Consider the following 19,718-nt stretch of genomic DNA (forward strand, 5'->3'; position numbering starts at 1 on the left):
ATCCTTTATGAACATTAACGGTGTACCTCACCAATTCAAAAAACTAGTAAAGACTGCACCGTAACTAAAAGATATACCATGGTCCACTTCGAAAAACTGAATCCAACATATATATCTCATATATAAATCATGGCATATGAATTCTAACGCTAATAACATAGAAAGCAAATTGTCCAATCGATTATAGCGTTAACTAAGTAGATTCGCTCCTTGAAACTTTAGGACATTGTCTATTTATCTTGCACAGTGACTTGAGTTTCATGAATTTTGATGAAAGAAATACATAAATTCATGACACCATGATTATCAAACCATGTCTACACAAAAGAGCAAGATCAATGACACAATTATGCAGAAACAATTACTATAGAATTTTGAAAAACACCAAGAAAATTGTTTTCTTTAATTCTAAAACTCAATCACATGTTATACAAGCATGACATTGAAGACCGCTCTGATACTAATTGTTGAAAAATCTGGTTTTGTATCTCATTCATGAGAGATAACATATAACCTTGAATTTTAGGACAAAGAATAGAAAGTGTACCTTGATGCAGTGAAATTCAAAACCAAGACTTGAGAATACCTTTAATCTTCATCTCAATTCCACATGGTGCCCGAGAAGAGTGGTCTCTCAATCAGTCCTTTTTGTACATTAATTCTCAAAGAAAAATCCTTCTTTTTCTCCTTGTAGAGAAAAATTGTTTTATTTTTTTTTCATCATACGTACATTCTAACTACCTTGGTAGTTACTTTATTTAATGACTCTTATTAAATAAAAATTGATTATCTAATTGGATTAGCTTTTTAGGCCTACCCAATTGGGCTTTAATTTGTGGCTTGAGATGAGACCAAAAGGAACACATAAGACTCTAGCTCCAATAGGCTTTGAACTTTTCTATCAACTCTTGACAAGTCCAAAGTTATCATTAATTATATTTAATACCATTATATAAATATAATTGCACTCTAGGCCTTATTAATAAATTATATCCTAAGACTCTAATGATATCATATGACCACTCCATGAAATATCCATAGTGAACAAAGTCATAAAGAACTATCACTTTCTAAATAACTATTTTATCCTTGAATACCCGGTTTAATATTTTAGTTATTCACATTTATTGAAATTCAATTTCAATAAATATAAGCTTTAGTAACTCCTTACTAAAGTGGGTGTCTTGAATAACCAGTTCTCATTAAACTTATTTCAAGGGGATATTTCGTGTCTCTACAAAAAGAAATTATGGATTCTATCTTGAGAATATGTGTTCTCTCAACACTGCATGTGATTACCCAACATACTAAAGTTTTAACCGTGAATATTAGATCACACTCTCGATAAATCAAAGTAACTTACATTTCATGATCAGGTTCACTACCCTCTCAATATTAAGAGTCTATGAAATTAGAAGTCGTGAGATTAATTATTCAGGTGACAGTTGTTGATTGAATAATTAATCTCATAGCGGTCCAATTCAATATGCCTTAACTCTTAAGACACATCAACACATTAACTAGAAGCCTCCACTTCCATGATCAAGACAAATGATCTTAGTTGATGTGTTATAGTCTTAGTAGATGAAATGTTCAATTTCATCACCGACTACGAATTACATTTTGAGTTTACAAAGAACTTGTAATTTACATCTTCTGTGACTAAATCAAATAAATCACATACAATGCATCTTATGGACTATGATAATGTCTCATTAGTTCATTTATAAATAGTCTCATATAATCAAACAATTTAATTATTTATGACATGCCAATAAATTGAATTTTAGGGCACAAACCCTAACATTCTCAACTTTATCTCATTCTCAACTCTGTTTAACATGAGACCTTAGGTTATAGGATATGTGTGATCTTGTTCTAGTACTTTTTACACAATCCTAAAGAAAAATACTAGGTCTATTTTTTTAGTCAATTTTTTTTTTTTGGTCCAAAATTGTTAGAAATTGTACAAATTTGACAAATCAGAACATCCATTAGTAGGCATGACTTGGCTAGCAAGATGACCTCACTTCGTTAAGGACATTGTTAATTTCATATATCCAATTACACATATCTGTACACACAAATATCATGGCACAAAATAAAGAGAAGTGTTATGTCCACAACATTTTCACAACAAATCATAGGTAGTTAGTTATTATTGGTTCAAATTTGAACCTACCATTAAGATTACTTTTTTGCCCTAAAAATTACAACTAGTAACAACTTGCCACTTAAACTTTGTTGTGAAATATTGTAGACATAACATTTCTCGAAAATAAATGATGGGAAATAGACATAAGTATAATTGGTGGGAAAAAAAAACAATGAGAAATAGATATAACTAGAATTAGTGAGAGATAAAAGTACCAAAATAGTATTTGTGTACTTTGTCTGCAGTAAGATGCATACACTAGTCATTATCTTTTTTATTAATGGCATTAACTCCCATATGACATTCACAAATGTTACACAGGGTGGTGGGTTACAACGGAGGTTCAACCTCCCCTAGTGTGTCGCTAACGAAAGTTGTAATTATTAGGGCTGTCCACGGGTCAGGTCGGATCGGGTTTGGGTCTAACTCGCAATAGACTCAATTAAGTCGGGTGAACAGAAAATGGACTCGTGGCCGACTGAACGTTCAGGTCGAGCCTGATGGCATGGGTCATTGGTTGAGCGGGTCGGATCTGATCAGGTAATTTCAGGTCTCAAGCATAACATAGATTTCAAAACCCAGAAAAAAAAGAAATAAAAATCCAAACCAAAAACCCCAAATCTATGAGACTAAAACGAAATCAAAACCCAGAACAATCTTTTCAAAAAAAAAAAGCCTAAAACAAAGAAATCAAAATCCATACCAAAAACCCAGATCTATAACTAAAAGTCTAAAACAAAATCAAAACCCAGAAGAATCTTTATATATATAAAAAAAAAAAACAGAACAAAGAAATAAAAATCCAAACCAAAAACCCATATCTATGAGACTAAAACGAAAAATAAAGAGAAGATTAAATCAGCACCAACACCGCCACTCCCTCCCCACCACCAACACATCCATCACAACATCAGTACAATTTTTTTTTTTTAAATAAAACTTTTTTAACTAACCCACCATCAAACTGCATAGATCAGAGTCTCAAGAGGATACTTCAAGTAGATCAGAGGAGGCTTGTGTGGAGTTTGAGACATTGTGAGTGCAACAAAAACTTTGAATCAGCGACGGCGCTGTACGACCAACTAGACAACGTCGACAAGGAGGCTAGGATTAGGGTCGGCGATGAGGCTCACCTTGGTGACAACAATAGCAAAGATGCTCGAGTTAGGGATTTGAGAGAGATATCAGAGAAAGTGAGAATAAGAGATTAGAGAAAGTGAGAGAATATAATAGAACCAGTGAGAATTTTCTGAAACAAGTGTGTAACCTATACTTTTTTCCTTTTAAAAATTTTGGGTCGGACGAGTCGATTTACATGGGTTAGAAGTCAAGGGACCCGAAACTGACCCGTAAAACTGAATTTTAAAATTAATTGACCCGCATCTGACCAGTATGGACAATTGGATCCACCCGTTGGCCTTCAAGTCAGACCGGGTGGGTGGGGCCTGACGGGTTGATGGACAACCCTAGTAATTATAAATGAAAGAGTTCTTCCAAAATAAATAAATAAAGTAAGTTGGGGCTTCTCATCTTTCTCTAACATGAGACAATAGGTTGTAGGATACGGGTGACTTGCTCTAGTAGCAAACCATTGTTAGGTAATGGTGACTCAAATTGTTGGACGCTTACTCTTAGATGAGTAAGGCCAAAAAAAAAATAACCAACTTATCCTTATTAATACCTTTTTTTTTAATAAAAAAAAAAAAAAAAAGATTAGGCCAAGATTCTCATAATGAGGTGTTGGGCAAATTGATGGGTGGTGAATTATTGGGCTAGATTAACAAACTTCTAAATTTAATCCTATAAATTTTGGTCTAATTATATTATATTAAAAATACTGTGTACATTCTTTTCATTTAAAAAAAAAAATAAAGTTTCAACTTATAGAGTCCGTTTGAGAATAACTTATCTAGTTGAAACTAGAAACTTGTTGTTAAAAGTACTGTAAATAAATGTAAAAACTAGCTGAAATAGTACAGTAGGACCCATGAATAATATTAAAAAGTAAAATGAGATCCATGAGTACCAAAAATATGTTGAATAGTAGCAAAAATAAGTTGAATAGTATCAAAAATAAGCTCAAAAGTAAAATAAGCTAAAATTTTCAATTATCCAAAACGCAATCATAACGTCCGCTTCTAATAATTATCTTCGTTATTACCAAACTAAAATACTAATTAATTTTTAATATAAATAAAAAACTAAACCTTAATTTTTTATTTAATAAAAAATTAATTTTTTATTTAATAAAAAAAATTACTAATTGGACTAAGTAGAAACCAAACGTTCCGTTCACAAGCACTTCCGTGTACCCAATAGAACTAGCACTTGTCAGTGAAGAATCAAGTTGCTGTTGGCCGACTCCGACTCTCAGACCGCGTGCACTGTGAAGAGTACAATTATTAATACAAAGCTGGATGAGGCAATTATAAAGGCACACAACAAAAGTCAAAAGGAGTAATAAAACAGAATCAAGAAGGGCGATACGGTCATTTGGCCCCAACAAACAGAGTCACGTACATTCCTTAGCAGGTACTAGAAAAACAAACAAACAAAACAAAACAAAAAAACAAAATGAATCCAGTGGCACACACTATTATGTAGCAAAGCCAAAAGCAGCTGAGAGATTTTCATTTGCTTTTGCTGGGAGAGACAAAAACCATGGAGCTGATGAAGCTAATAACAGTAACTGTCTCTTTGTTCTTCTCAGTAACTGTCATAACTGCCGACTACGTTCGACCTCAGCCTCGCGAAACTTTGCATTTCCAGTTGAACCCTAAGCCTGCCTTTTATCCTCAGCAGGTAACCTTATCATCTCTCTCTCCCTCTGTGTCTTTTCATTTTTATTTTTTAAGAAGCAATTAAGATTTAAACTCTGTTACATAGTTGCAATTATCGGATCCAATGTTATTTTTATTTGTTTTCTTGTTATCCGGTCGGATCTTATATTTACACATCTATGTATTTATATACTTGTGTTTGATTAGAAAGTGTAAATAAATATATTAATGCTTTTTGGAAGGACTAAACTAAAACTAATACTACTGGGAAGATTCTTTTGAATAAATTTGTATTTTGGACCAGCTGGCTTTTAATGGGTACTTTTCTTACAATATTGAATACTTTAAATACTTAACTTTTATTTAAAGAATTGAATTTGACTTGATATTTGTGTTGTCTGTTGTAATGTATTGTTCTCTCTCTTTTTTGGGGATAGTTTTTGCTTCATTGAAAATTAAAGCATCATAAATATTTGAATTTAAGAAATCTAACCTTTTTGTTATGTTTTGGTACTTAAGTTGTCTATGCTTCATAGCTTAGTGGAGTTGGGTATGTGTTTGAAGATATTGGCTATTGATACAAATGAAGAGTGAATTAGGAGGATCTTTTGTTATGGAACATAATTGGAATGAAGATTTTAAATCATAGTAAATGGGGTGGGATGTGTGCTTGCTTTTTTCAACTGAGAATACCATCCTGTGTTTGAAACTAGTGTGTAAATACCATGATAATTACATGAATAAATTTGCGAATATTCATTCAGATAATTGGTTTTTGGGACATTTTAAGGTTTTTATTCTATATTTGCACTTTTGTAGCTCTTGGTTATAATTGTGCTATTGAGTTTTAGCTATAGTTGACATTTAGTTTGAAGTACTTTTCTGTGGAAATGCCTAATGTAGGTGCACATCTCTTTGGCTGGAGACAAGAGCATGCGAGTGACATGGGTCACTGATGATGATTCTTCTCCTTCAGTTGTTGAGTATGGGACATTGCCTGGGAGATACAGTTCTGTAGCTCAAGGAGAAAGTACCTCTTATAATTATCTATTCTATAGCTCAGGGAAGATACACCACACTGTCATTGGTCCTCTGGAACATGACACAGTTTACTTTTACCGATGTGGAGGACAAGGTCCTGAGTTCCAACTCAAGACCCCTCCAGCTCAATTTCCAGTTACTTTTGCTGTGGTAGGGGATCTGGGTCAAACTGGCTGGACCAAATCAACACTAGACCACATTGACCAGTGCAAGTATGATGTGCATCTGCTTCCTGGAGACCTCTCATATGCTGATTACATGCAGCATCGGTGGGACACATTTGGTGAGCTGGTGCAGCCCCTAGCAAGTGCGAAGCCGTGGATGGTTACAGAAGGGAACCATGAACAGGAAAGCATACCATTGTTAAAGGATGGGTTTGCATCCTATAATGCTAGATGGAAGATGCCTTTTGAGGAGAGTGGATCTAGTTCGAATCTTTATTATTCTTTTGAAGTTGCAGGTGTTCATGTTATCATGCTTGGTTCATACACAGATTATGATGAGCAGTCAGATCAATTCAGTTGGCTGAAGGTTAGTCATTCGTATCCCCTTTTTTCACAAGGAATGCTATTTTGCTAATATGTAACTACACTAAATTCTAGCAGTTGTTCATCAATATTTGATTGATGGATGAGAGCAAATAAATTTCAGTTGAGATAAATGTTAGGGTTAATTGATCAAATGTGATCAGCCATTTAAAAAAAAGGGGAAAAAAAAGGAAAAGGAATAGAAAGAAAGATCAAATAAGGGAAGCGGCTCTTTGCTGTGAGTTTTATGATGTATTTATTGTGGTATTATAGCCAATTTTGATCTCGTTATAGACACACCAAGTCTTTGCAGAAATTAGTCGATTTTTGGCAAGCCCTAAAGCTTCTGATGCAGAGAGCACACCGTGACTGTTAAGAATCATGGAAAACCAATTGTACTGCTAAGAATTTTGCATAAATCCATTAATAAGAGACTGAATGTAATCTTTTCAATTAGTCAGCAACCTTTGGAGTTTTAACATAGGTTTTTTTAATTTTTTTAATTTATCAGTAGTTTTAATGAAGGCTTTGTAAGGAAAATGCATGAGGATCTTCAAATTCATAGATGCAAGTAGTCCAATGTGCAATTATAATAACAGAGAATGACTACAATTTTGAGTTAAGCCATCACTTAGACACATTGGAAACTTTGGCTTCTAAGCCACCGTGTTCTTCAAATGCAAGTTGCAGTGTTTAATTTCTTTGGTTAATTATAAACTTCCCACCTCATATTTGAGGTGAGCCTCAAGATATGAGTGCAAATTTGATGCTTAGCATGAGGCACAAGCATATAATCTAAAGTTTTCTTATCTTAATTTTTATATGCCAAGTCAATGGTTCATAAGAAATGAAGTGTAGCTCAGTTATAACAGGAATTTCTTGTACTCTTGTTACATAGGCTGATCTTTCAAAGGTGGACCGGACAAAGACACCATGGCTGCTTGTTCTATTCCATGTTCCTTGGTATAACAGTAACAAGGCTCATAAAGGTGAAGGTGATGGCATGATGGCAGCCATGGAATCCTTGCTTTATGCTGCCAGTGTGGATATGGTACTTGCTGGTCATGTACACGCATATGAACGCTCGGTATGCCTGAACTGTTTTAGAATTCTTTTATTCCTATAAAATTTGTGGCACTCTTACTTTAACTTGTGATCTATTTGACAGAAACGTGTCAATAATGGAAGACCTGATCCTTGTGGTGCTGTCCACATTACCATTGGTGATGGTGGAAACAGAGAAGGTTTAGCTCATGGGTATGTCCTCACCTTATCAAACCTTCTGTATCTGTAACTTTATATACCATGCACGCACAAAATGTTTGATTTCCTATATATTTTGGATGAAGTCAGGGATATACATATATTTTATTTTCTTCTCTCAAATACAATAACTGACTACTATGATTTCCATCCTAAACCATTACACAAAAATCTAAGTCACTTTTGATTCCATTGCACAAAGCATTATTTAGTGAAGGGACAGCTTGACTATTTAATGTTTTGTCTAATAAGAGAGTCTCCTTTTCAAATAAGCGGGTGCAAAAATCAGTCTGCAGGTTACATACTTACAATGTTCTTTTCGACCTAAGTACATTAAATGGAAACTGCCTCAGTTATTACCATCTACAATATGGTATATACAGCAAAGAATTGGAATTTCATAGGTATATGCATCATACACAGAATGATAAAACATTCACAGTAGTTATGACAAGTCTGGTTTTGTTGGTGAATCAATTTTTTTTACTTTGTTATTCCTAGGTAAGAGGCTTGAATTTCATTAACTTTTTGAAAATTGACAGGTATATAAACCCACAGCCTGAGTGGTCAGTCTTTCGCGAAGCAAGTTTTGGTCACGGTGAACTCAAGATTGTGAATTCAACTCATGCCTTCTGGAGCTGGCATAGGAATGATGATGATGAGCCTGTAAGGTCTGATCAGGTCTGGATAACATCGTTGGTCAATTCAGGATGTGTTTCTGAGAAGAAAAATGAACTGAGGGATATACTTATGGCACCTTAGAACTTGTAATCTATGTACTGTTGGCTTCACCTGATTAGGGAATGCCGGGGGGTGAAGTTTCTCTTGTTAAAGAGTCACTGTAAATATTGCATATTACAATGTTATTAGTTTTGTAAGACCAGTAGTTGCTGGTTAAATAATTGGAACACTGATGTCTTGTCTGCGTGATTCTTCTTATGTGTGTTTTCATGTTTCAAGGGCTGAGACTATGTTCACTGAATCCAAGCAGCCACTAGTCTTGTTTGTATTTTACCAGTAACTCATATTGTCTGTATATTGACTGCAATCTATTGCCATGTATATCATAGAGGTCAATTTCAAGGTTACTGTTATGGTATGAATGACGATTGTTTCTTTTTCAGATAATTTCAATTTATTCTAGGCATATTTTACAATAGGTACTCTATGCAAAGAACTTGCTAGGTTTAGCAATTTTAGACTAACCTCTGTAGAGCTTTTGAACATGCTTATTAGTATGGAGGTGATAAATTGATTTGATTAATCGAAATAGATCTTAAGGCTTGTAATATGATATTCTGGAAGAGCGCAGTCCTTGTAAGTTGCATGGTTGCCTGGTTTTGAGGTGTAACTGTGAATTATTGGCACTTTTATATGTATAAAGCTTTTAAAGCAGGTTATAATTAGCTCAATTGGTAAAGTTTTTTGTTGTCGAAATCTGGATTTGGTCTTATTTTACGACAAAAACTAATTAGTATATTGATCTAATAATAAAAGAACAAACAGAAGCTATAGATAGATTAAAAACTATCTAAATAAAAAATGTCTATAATATGGCTTGTCTTCTTCTCCCACACCCTTTATCTATAGTTCCAACAATAAAAATTTAATCTCAAGGCCAACTCTTCCCCCTGCCCCCACCCTCTCTCTCTCTCTCAAATGAAAATGTTAAAGAAAATTCCTTTGATAAATGGAAAAATGCCTTGAGTGAAAATTGGCTTTCATTTCTCTTTTAAATTTGATAGGGATGTAACTATTTTCTTTTTAGAGTGTTTCAACTTATGACGCCCACTCTTGAAAAATGTGTAACTTTGTTATCGTATTAGCCCTAAAAAAAACACAAAGCAAAACAGACCTTAAAGTAACAGTCATGGCCTACACTCTCCTTTGTATCAACCAACAAGACATGCACTTTGTTAAAACTTAAATAGAGAGGAGAAAAAAAAAGGTTATTCAATCCACAGGACCACAAGTGCAACTGAAGGAATTATCTCTTCCCAACTGAAACAAAAAAGAGCTCATCAAACACTGCTTGTGATTCTCTTTCTCGCAAAATTAGAAAAGAAACAAAGTTAACAGGTGCTTCACTACATTATATGCTGATCCCAGGCATTTGAAATCAATAAAATACAACAATATCGGGATCAGTATACCACAATATCCTCCAGGCATTGGCTATCCTGTATTGTGCTACAGCTCTAGAATACAGCATTATTATAGCTGTACAACCTTCTAAGTTACTCAAGTAACCAGCCTACATGCTTCTCTATTAACTTCCGGAACAATAGAATGGATATTCATTTGGCCTTCTAAATTCTCACCCGACTTTTCTTTTTCGGGTCATTGCAAATGACAATTTAAGATTTAAGAACCGACTTCCTCCTAAAACACATTAAAAATATGATTGGTTCATGGTTTCATATATAAAGAATATTGATGACATCAAAAATCTGAGTATAGTAATAAAGGTTTCCAAATAAAACAGTTGAAAAGTAAGCAAATGTGAGATATTCTTATCAATTATTTTGGGTGGGTCAGGGTGTGATACAAGCCTTTCAGACCTATTGGCTTTTAATTTGTACAGATTGGTAATGGCATGAATATAAATGGCAGCATCTAGACAACTTCCGTTGTGCTAACATGTCTAGCCAGGGTAATAGGAATCCTACTACATATTGAGGAGGCCTTCAGATGTGATCAATCCAAAAATTTCGTTATCGCAGCAACTCTGTGGACCAATTCTTCTACCTCTGTTTGCTTGAGACGATGAAACAATTGTCTGCAAGATCTGACTTAAAATTAGTCTAGCAAATTCTAGAGCCTCACTCAAACATTTGTACACTTGCAACTTCCTTTGATAGGTTAGATTCCTGTTCCTCATCTCTCTTCCCCCTCCAAAGTATTATCTGCTCATCCTTGAACAAAATAGGGACACATGGTACCAGATCCTGATTTTAGAAGAGAATGAAAACCACAACCATATAAGCTTGGAGTAGAAATTCACTACTTTTTCCTATAAGCATTATAAATTTCTATACGTGGTGCAATGGAAAGAGCTCATACCCTTAATTTCACACCTATTTTTTTGCAATCACTGGTACCAACATGGGTACAGTCTAGTCTCACCACCTCGTCTGTCTCAAAGGCCTCCCTCACTCTCTCCACGACATTTGCATACACACCATTCCTGGCTGCAGAGAATATATTATCCAGTACGGATTCAGGTTATAGCATCATGCATCCTTGCCTTTTATCACTCATTTTTAGTTCATTATTGCAACAAGAAAGATAGTAATAATTCTCCTTTAGGCTTCAAAAATTAAGTTCACTTACTAAGTTTCATTAGCGAGGGAGAATTCAGTCCTCTGTTTCTCATTTCCTTTGTTTCTTCAAATGTTAACCCATCAGCAACATTCTTCACAAGCTTTGGATATATAGGGGCATATGGTTTCCACAGCATAAGAGGAACAACTGGCCGATTCTTTGGATCATAGTTTCGACCTCGGTATAACAGAAGGATGTTAATGTGCTGATAGATAACCTTCCCCCCAGATTTTTCCTACAGAAAAACTACTATCTGCATCAGCTAATAATTTCTGAAAACCAAAAATGGGAGATACTTCACTTGTTACATGGATGCTGTAACCAGTTCAAACCTCAAGGTGGAAGCAAACATTATCCATATCAAGGGTTGGCACACCCAAGCACTTGATCCTCACAGCTTCAGCCCTTTTCCAATGGTTGTGGATGTCATCCAACATGTTGTGAGTAACTCCTCCCACCCCTAACACAAAATAGCACTATTAGCCCATTCATCCATTATTATTCAATGACCAAAATTTTTTTGCATTATGTGAATGCAAATATGCCTGTTCCTCCATAGTAAATAAACTATACGGGAAGGAGGTGCCATTTGGGCCAGAGATGATTCACAAGAATATTTTCATATTTTAAGACAACTGTATAATAAACAAATTATTTCAAAATCTACACTAATGAGTAATTAAGAACCCAAACCCCATGTAACATATGCAACACCACTCCAACTGCTATAACTAAGATTGCATTTGATGGTATGGTTGAAAGGAGAAAAGGTTGTTTTGTGTGTGTTGGGGGGGGGGGGGGGGGGGGCACCAAAATAAGCTCCCAAAAAGCAAGCCTAACACACTCTTAGAACAAAAAAGTTTTAACTCCTGGCCTCCACTCTTAGCTTTCTCAATGCATTAACCCATACCACAATGCCAAGTGGCCATCATTCACTTAAAAGCAGCCAAAAGAGGATAGTACGCTTACCACCAAGCCACTCATATCACAGCATAAACTCAACATGAATCAATATTCTATGATTTACCCAAAAACCTAAAGAAAAAGAAATTTCACATTTTTTTATGCGTCGATCAAAACCCAGCAAGATAATCACCAACTAGACTTAGTTTTCAAAGATTGACCCCAATATCAAACCAAGTTACCAAACACTGTTTTCGTTCACGCCTTAATTTTCCAAAGAAGACCCTAATAACAAAACTAAACGGTACAATACTAAAAAAATACATACCCATTTTTGCTCACTGTTCAAAATTCACAATGCAGGCCATCTACACAAATACTCATTTCTAAACATGTCGCTAATAGCAACAAAAACAAAAAAATAATCATAATAATAAATAATAAAAATTTCCCATTTGAGGTCACACGTCAAAATTCACAATGCAGGAACTATACATACACTTACATTTCTAAATAAGACCCTAATAGCAAACCAAACCAAAAAAACACACATACCCATCTTTGCTCCCACTATAAAATTCACAATGCAGGCCAAATACACACAAAGAATATACAATAGTTTTGGGGAGAGAAAATTACCCAGATTGATTTGGCGAGAACAATCACTGTGCCGATACTTCTCCACTAGCTCCGCTACTTCCTCCTCCGTAAGTGGGTCCCCAAGAACCCGGTTCCTCTCCTCCGCCACTCTTTCCGGGTCCACTTCCTGTTGTTGGGCCGGGGCACACGTTCCAGTCCATTTCCGGTCAAGCCGACCTGGCCCAAAAGGAGAGAACCTCGGTGGTTCTCTGAATCCGATTGGCTCCAACGATGGGTTGGTCTCTGAGTAGGAGTATTTGAAGTCAAAGGGGAGGTCAGACTTGAGAGGGAATTTCGGGTCTTTGTTTTGGGTTTTGTGTTTGGTTTTGTTCTTGGGTTTTTGGGGTTTGGAGGTGGGAGAGAATGGAGGGTCGTAAGGGTCATCAGATAGGGATTGGCTGAGGAAACGAGTTAGTTTGTGAGTTTGATGAGTTGAATGACGCCATAACAAGGGCTTTAGCATTGGAAGAATTTGGAACTTGTTTTTGAGCTAGTAGCACTCTCTCCAAACTATCAGAAATCAGAATTTAGGCTGTGAGATGTTGGAAGGACATTTTCGTGTTAAAGTTATAGTATAAGGGCAGGAAAGTAATTTTAAACACGTCATAATTTTGCCGCCCTCATATACTCCATATCTCTATTTTCATATCGTAATGATTAATAACAAGAAAACAAGCTGCAGAGTGCAGATACAGCAACTTAGCTAAAATTCTCATCTATTTCTAATGCAATTTGGGACTTTCTTACAACCTCTAACTCGAGCTAAAACATCAATTCTAATCACCTTCAACAGCCATCCTCTATTTTTTATTTTTCTTCTTTGTGGTTACATACACACAGTTGCACGAAATAGCCAAAGAGGTCTTGAATCCACAACCTTACCCACCATGCTTCATCCCATTATTAAGATAGGAATTAGCCATACTTTGCTTTCAGTTGACCATTTTGGATTTTTGCGTTTCTTCACAACCAGATATTGTATACAGAGCTTGCAGAAATTTTCTTTTAAGCTTCTTCCTTTAAACTCTTGAACTACCCATCTTATGAAATCAAATAAAAAGTCTAGCTGCTTGTTGACACTTGTTAAATTCAGTACCTGCTGCCATATCCTTCTAGCAAAGGAAAATTAACAAATCAAATGGTCTGTGCATTTCAACAAGCTTCATGAGTGGAAGCATATCCTTGACTGCTAACCAAGAGATAAATATGTGTTTTGGGATGCTAGTGGAAAACCAAACCAAATTATGTCAATCCACCACCTGCTGCTTCATTCTGATTTCATTCCAAGCAGAATTGCAAGTTAGCTGCCCTGAATGAGAAGGCAGACACTTCATAGTGTCTTCCTGATGCAATCTAATTTGATACAGGCCAGCCTATATTTCTGACCCTGCTGGTGGCCGATATCATTGACCATCTTTCCAAATACCAAGAGACATTTGTACAAGATGTCCTGAGCGCACCATGTACAATTCTATAACTATAACCATATTTCAGCAGTAACACCTTATGGATATGCCAATTATCGTGCCAAAGAAAGGTTTTTTCACCCTTCCATACTCGATGTTTTATAAAGGGCTTTGCAAGATCTCTAACATATAATCTCTAAAATAGTTAACATAATCATGTGAATAAGAATCACACAATGAAGAAGGGGAAAACAACAAATATTTCCTTTTTCCTTTTTGGAAGTGTGAAATTTAGTACAAGATTGTAGTGTCGTACAAAAGAGCACAAAGGTACAGAGAAGCCCCTTTGACATTCATGAAGCATGATCTTCATCTCCTCCCCTCCCCCTCCCCACCCCCCCCAAAAAAAAAAAAAACCTTTCTCCCAAAACCAAAAATATATATAGCTACTGTCAACCACAGAGCAGGTTATGATATCTACTTTAATTTTACTTGCACAATGTTCTTAAGATGATGTTGAAAGTTAGAACAATATAAATGTGGCAACTATAAGAATGAAGGTTCAAACTGAAGGGACTTTGCTCAACCTCTCTTCTTTACATAGCCCCTGGTCTTCAACCATAGACTTGAAAACATCCAATAGATCATCAGGGTTCTCTCCAATAGCCTTCAGTGCATATACTATGCTCTGAATTGTAGACAAACATTGGGCTTTTGGCTGATACGTCACTTTACTATACAAACTCAAACTGAAGAGACTTTGCTCAACCTCTCATCTTTACATCGCCTCTGGTCTTCAACCATAGACTCGAAAACATCCAGGAGATCATCTAGCCCTTCAGGGTTGTCTCCAATAGCCTTCAGGGCATATACAATGCTTTCAATTGTGGACAAACATCCGGCTTTTGGCTGAGACCTCACCTCACTATACAAGCTCAGCTTGTTCAAATCCAACTTCAAATGTGGCAAAAGCTTCAACCAGGGGTTCTCGTTGTACATTCTATTTGCCTTTGCCCATGTACCATCCAAGACAATTAAATTCTTCACCTCACAACCAAGAGCATCAAGGCCATCAATACCGATTGCACAATCAGATGGGAATAGAAGCACTGATCCTGGAGGAACCTCAAGTTCAAGCTCCTCATACTCTTCCAACTCCTTGCTCCCATTCAACTGTCGCTTTTGCAACTTTTTTACAGAAAACCCTTTTGCTAGAGCATCACGAGCTTCAGGAGAAGCTAGAATGTTATCAAATATTGGCTTCTGCAAATTAGCTTGTGGCATCCAAACATGACAAAGAGAGCCAATGACACCATATTTTCCAATGGTTGCAGTAATAACTGGTGCTTCATGACCTCTTTGTCCTTGGACAACTTCATTTGGATCAACATCCAGATGAGAAAATTCACTCTCATTGGTAGCGGTAGTTTCATTATCAAAAACTGCTTCATCCAATGTTGAAGCAGCTGAAACCTTATGAGCATTAAGTTGTGTAACTAGGTCTCTATTTTCAAGTTGACTCTCTAAACTGAATGTACCCTTTTCACCAATGCAATCTTCAACCTTCAATTCATCTCCCGGCTCAAAAACTAATTCATCACTCACTGAAAACCCCGAAGTTCCTATAAAATTAATATCTTTCACAGGGTTTTGAGAATTTCTAGCGCCACTGAGACCATTTCTCAAACATCCTCCTCCATTATCACCAATTAAATTAGTGTTTTCCTCAATTGGGCACTTTGCAAATAACCCATATTCTGAATTGCTCACATTTTCTCTAACTCCCTCTATCCCATCCCTATGCTCAAAAACCAGCTTCTGGGTGTCCACATTTTCAACAAATTCACCAGAATCCAAACCATTTTGAACCGAAACCATTTCAGAATCCGGTTCCCACAACCGAATAACAAACTGGGCTTCAAAAAGAACATCAGAAACAGTTGCTAGAGTGAAATTCTTGAGGCCTAGTCTAGCAATTCTAGCAGAATTGAGTGGGTGCTTTTTCTCTAAACTATGCTGAAGAATGGTTACTCTTACCGAATTTTCAAGACCCGGGGTCCGGATCCGACTGCAGAGGCAGAGCCAGGTGGGTTTGGAGCATGATGGGCAAACGGGTCTCTTGGAATTGGCCTCAGTCACTCCCATTTTTAGGGTTTGAGGAAGCCTGGGTTTTGGGCTGTGTACTAATAAAGAGTTAATAAGGATGGGATAAAATGGTTTATACCAGGTGGGTAAACGGGTTCGGGTTTGAAAATGGATCATCATATCAGCACCATGGTTTTGAAAAGTTCTGAGCTTGGATTTGATTTATTTAAGTATCAGTGATGGTGATTTGTGAACTGAAGATTGAAGAAAAACCCAAAACCTTAATTTTATCCTAATGGAGATAAACTAAAACGACGTCGTCGCATGTGATGGTCTCTGTGAAGTAAACTGTCCATGTGATGACATAACAAGGAAAAAAAATTGTAGTAGTTATATACTTATATATCTAATTTTATATTAAATCTTAAAATTTCTACTCAAAATCAGATTATTCAATCTATATCTAAAAACAATGGTTATAATTAACGGTTTGTTTAGAATTTCTCAAATTATATCATGTGATTCATGAATAATTGGTTTTAATTTTTATAGTGTTTAATGTGTAGTGGGGTATGTCATATACCCGTGGAGGCTCTAGGAATTTTGTTCAGAGTGTTCCTTAGGAGGCATAAATTACACAACCTTATTTCTTTTTAGCCTTTAAGTAATTAGGTTTGATTCAATGTTATTAATTTTATTCCGTTTTGGCCGTAATGGCCAAAAAATACAGTGCCAGTAAACAAACCGAAACAGTAATCCACCCTATTCCACTTTGAAAAAAATTCTGACTCATTCTGGTCTATTTCGAATGTTTCAGGGTGTTTCGGTAAATACCGACCAAAATTCAAGATTCGGCCGGCATGAAGTTTGTGCTTAAAAAATAAGTTCTTCTTAAAACCAAAACAAATTTGCATTTTGCAAACCAAAAAACCTTAAAAGGAAAAAAAAATTAAAAGAAAATAAATGAACAAAGGTACATGTACAGCTAAAATAAAAAAAAAAAATCTCATTGAGAAATTTGAGACTCAAAACTTGAGAAGAGGCACTGCTGCACTGATACTGATAGAAGACACAAAAGTTACAAACAAGGAGGAAGACAAAACATAGATGTAAAAGTGTAGATGAAAATGTGATAAAATTTAAAAGTATAAAATGTAAAAATTGAGGAGACAGAAGACGTTTATAGTTAACAATAAACAAGAAAAAATAATTAAAAATAAAAAGTAAGTAATATATGTTTGGTGAGAAAAAATAATACTTGTAATAAAAAATAATAAAAGATTGAAAATTGTGTTGTATTGGACAATGTGTTTAATCGAAAGAATCAAGCCTGTAGTAGTTTTATTATAATTTTTTTTTTAAAGATTTTAGTTCAAGTTTTTTTTTTTTGATTTTTTTCTTTTTGCTTAAAAGACCCCAATATATTGTTAAGTTTTCAAATTATGGATCAAAATTTAATTTTATTGACATAAAAAAAATTCTAGGTGGTCCCAAAATTTTAAAGGTAAATAAATATAAAATTTTAAATTATTAGTCAAATGCTTTTAAGAGCCAAAGATATTCAATCCTGCTTTAGCCAAAAAAATCTTTACACTTATAATCATTCAATTGTAAATAACTAAATAAGTTCATTTAATTATTTCATAAAAAACTTAATTTAATTATTTTTCCAAATCTATTAATACATGAAATTATTTATGCATTTTTTTAAATTAATATGAATTAAAGATTTTTTAAATAATTTATTTTATGAATGTTTTCATTTTAAATTTTAATAGTAAAAAAAATATTTAGACGGTGTCATTTACTAACTAAAAGATTTACCAATTGACTATTTATTTATAATAATTTTAACATGATGAACTAATTTGACAATTATAGTCAAAATTAAAGGACTAAATTCAAACGGTTTGATTTTTTTTTTTAATAATTATACATAATTTTGTGTATGTAACATACAAAAATTTTCAAATCAATGTACACCTTTTTTTTAAAGTATATAATTTTTTATATTCAACGTACACAAATTTTCAAAGAATGGTCATGTTACTTTATATTCATAGTGCACAATCTTTCAAAAAATATGAATTTTATATAGTCAGCGTACACAATTTTTCAAAAAATATACTTAATTTTGTATATTCAATGTAAATTTTTTTTCAAAGTATGTACACAAATCTGTATATGCAAATTTTTTCAAATAATTACATGATTCTTTACATTCAAAGTACACTATTTTTCAAAAGAATGTACACAGTTTTGTATATTGAACATACACATTATCCAAAGAATATAGACAATTTTCAAAGAATGTGTACAATGTTGTATTGTGTACGTTAAATCTATAGAATTGTGTATTTTTTTTTTAAATCGAATATATTGAATGTACAAAGTTGTGTATATTTTTTGAAAAATTGTTCATGTTGAATATACAAAATTATGTATTTTTCCCAATAATGTGTATGTTGAATGTATAGAATTGTTACATTCTTTGAAAAATTGTCTACTTTAAAAGCGTAAAATTATATACATTCTTCGAAAAATTATGTACGTTGAATATACATAATTGTGTACATGCTTTAAAAGAGGCGTAAGCTGAATGTACATAATTATGCACATTCTGTGAAAAATTGTGTACGTTGAATATACATAATTGTGTATTTTTTTTAAAAAAAAATTGTATACATTCTTTAAAAAATTGTGTATAGTTTTAAAAATGTGTACATTGAATGTACAAAATTATTTATGTTCCTTGAAAAATTGTGAAAATTCTTTGAAAACTATGTACGTTGAATGTATAGAAATGTGTATATTTATAAAAAATTTTGTGCAATAAATGTATAGAATTGTGTAGATTCTTTGAAAAATTGTGTACATTGAATGTACAAAATTGTGTATATTCTTTGAAAAATGTGTATGTTGAATATATAAAATTGTTACATTTTTGGAAAATTTGTGTATGTTGAATATACATAATTGTGTACATTCTTTAAAAAAATGTGGACATTGAATCTACAAAATTTTGAACATTCTTTAATAAGTTGTGTATGCTAAATATACAAAATTGTGTGCTTTTTTTGAAAATTTGTATACGTGTATTGAATTATGTACATTCTTTGAAAAATTGTATACTTTAAATATACATAATTATTTACATTCTATGGAAAGTTGTGTACATTGAATATGAAGAATTGAGTACATTATTTGAAAAATTGTTTACATCAAATATAAAGAATTGTATATATATTTTTAAAATATTGTATGCGTTGAATGTACAAAATTGAATATGCTTTTACCCATTAATAACAACCTGCCACCTAAATTTGTTGTGATAATCATTCGAAAGTTAGAAATTTGAAGACCTAACAGCTTACCATCTAAAATTTATTGTGGTTCCTCAAACCTCTTGTGATTAAGAAAAAAGAAAAAAAAGAAACACTAGACATTATAGCAATGACTAAGAGGTTTATTGGTAGCACAAGGTGCAATGACATTAATGCCATTATAGAGAATGACAATCATCTTCATAATAGGAAGTCTTCCCTTTGATTCATTTTATTTTCTAGCCTTCTAGTTCCAAAGTTTTTATTGGTAG

At 34.1% G+C, this 19,718-nt stretch overlaps 3 protein-coding genes across 3 annotated transcripts; 1 reads left to right on the top strand and 2 right to left on the bottom strand.

The window, feature by feature from the left end:
* The first annotated feature begins 4,694 nt into the window (after positions 1-4,694).
* Positions 4,695-8,854, top strand: LOC142640401 (purple acid phosphatase 18). Its single transcript, XM_075814475.1, has 5 exons — positions 4,695-4,957; positions 5,839-6,507; positions 7,402-7,590; positions 7,672-7,760; positions 8,309-8,854. The coding sequence occupies exons 1-5, from the start codon at positions 4,817-4,819 to the stop codon at positions 8,526-8,528; spliced, it is 1,308 nt and encodes a 435-aa protein (XP_075670590.1). The 5' UTR covers positions 4,695-4,816; the 3' UTR covers positions 8,529-8,854.
* A 1,363-nt stretch (positions 8,855-10,217) lies between these two features.
* On the bottom strand, positions 10,218-13,175 carry LOC142638752 (CRS2-associated factor 2, mitochondrial). Its single transcript, XM_075812819.1, has 5 exons — positions 12,633-13,175; positions 11,423-11,550; positions 11,100-11,325; positions 10,830-10,957; positions 10,218-10,714 (listed from the first exon to the last, which is right to left on the bottom strand). Exons 1-5 carry the CDS (start codon positions 13,093-13,095, stop codon positions 10,589-10,591), a joined length of 1,071 nt encoding a protein of 356 aa, XP_075668934.1. The 5' UTR covers positions 13,096-13,175; the 3' UTR covers positions 10,218-10,588.
* Positions 13,176-14,651: 1,476 nt separating this feature from the next.
* Positions 14,652-16,360, bottom strand: LOC142640403 (uncharacterized). The gene has a single exon (XM_075814476.1). It carries the CDS (start codon positions 16,301-16,303, stop codon positions 14,783-14,785), a length of 1,521 nt encoding a protein of 506 aa, XP_075670591.1. The 5' UTR covers positions 16,304-16,360; the 3' UTR covers positions 14,652-14,782.
* Between the last annotated feature and the right edge of the window lie 3,358 nt (positions 16,361-19,718).

The sequence above is a fragment of the Castanea sativa genome, chromosome 6, assembly GCF_040712315.1.
Source record: "Castanea sativa cultivar Marrone di Chiusa Pesio chromosome 6, ASM4071231v1".
Taxonomy (NCBI): domain Eukaryota; kingdom Viridiplantae; phylum Streptophyta; class Magnoliopsida; order Fagales; family Fagaceae; genus Castanea; species Castanea sativa.

Coding starts and splice junctions, on each gene's coding strand:
- LOC142640401 (XM_075814475.1), top strand. CDS start 4,817: ATGGAGCTGATGAAGCTAATAACAGTAACTGTCTCTTTGTTCTTCTCA. Junction 7,591..7,671: donor TACACGCATATGAACGCTCG/GTATGCCTGAAC, acceptor TCTATTTGACAG/AAACGTGTCAATAATGGAAG. Junction 7,761..8,308: donor AGAGAAGGTTTAGCTCATGG/GTATGTCCTCAC, acceptor GAAAATTGACAG/GTATATAAACCCACAGCCTG.
- LOC142638752 (XM_075812819.1), bottom strand. CDS start 13,095: ATGCTAAAGCCCTTGTTATGGCGTCATTCAACTCATCAAACTCACAAA. Junction 10,958..11,099: donor TCCCTCGCTAATGAAACTTA/GTAAGTGAACTT, acceptor TATTCTCTGCAG/CCAGGAATGGTGTGTATGCA. Junction 10,715..10,829: donor AAATAGGTGTGAAATTAAGG/GTATGAGCTCTT, acceptor TTCTAAAATCAG/GATCTGGTACCATGTGTCCC.
- LOC142640403 (XM_075814476.1), bottom strand. CDS start 16,303: ATGATGATCCATTTTCAAACCCGAACCCGTTTACCCACCTGGTATAAA.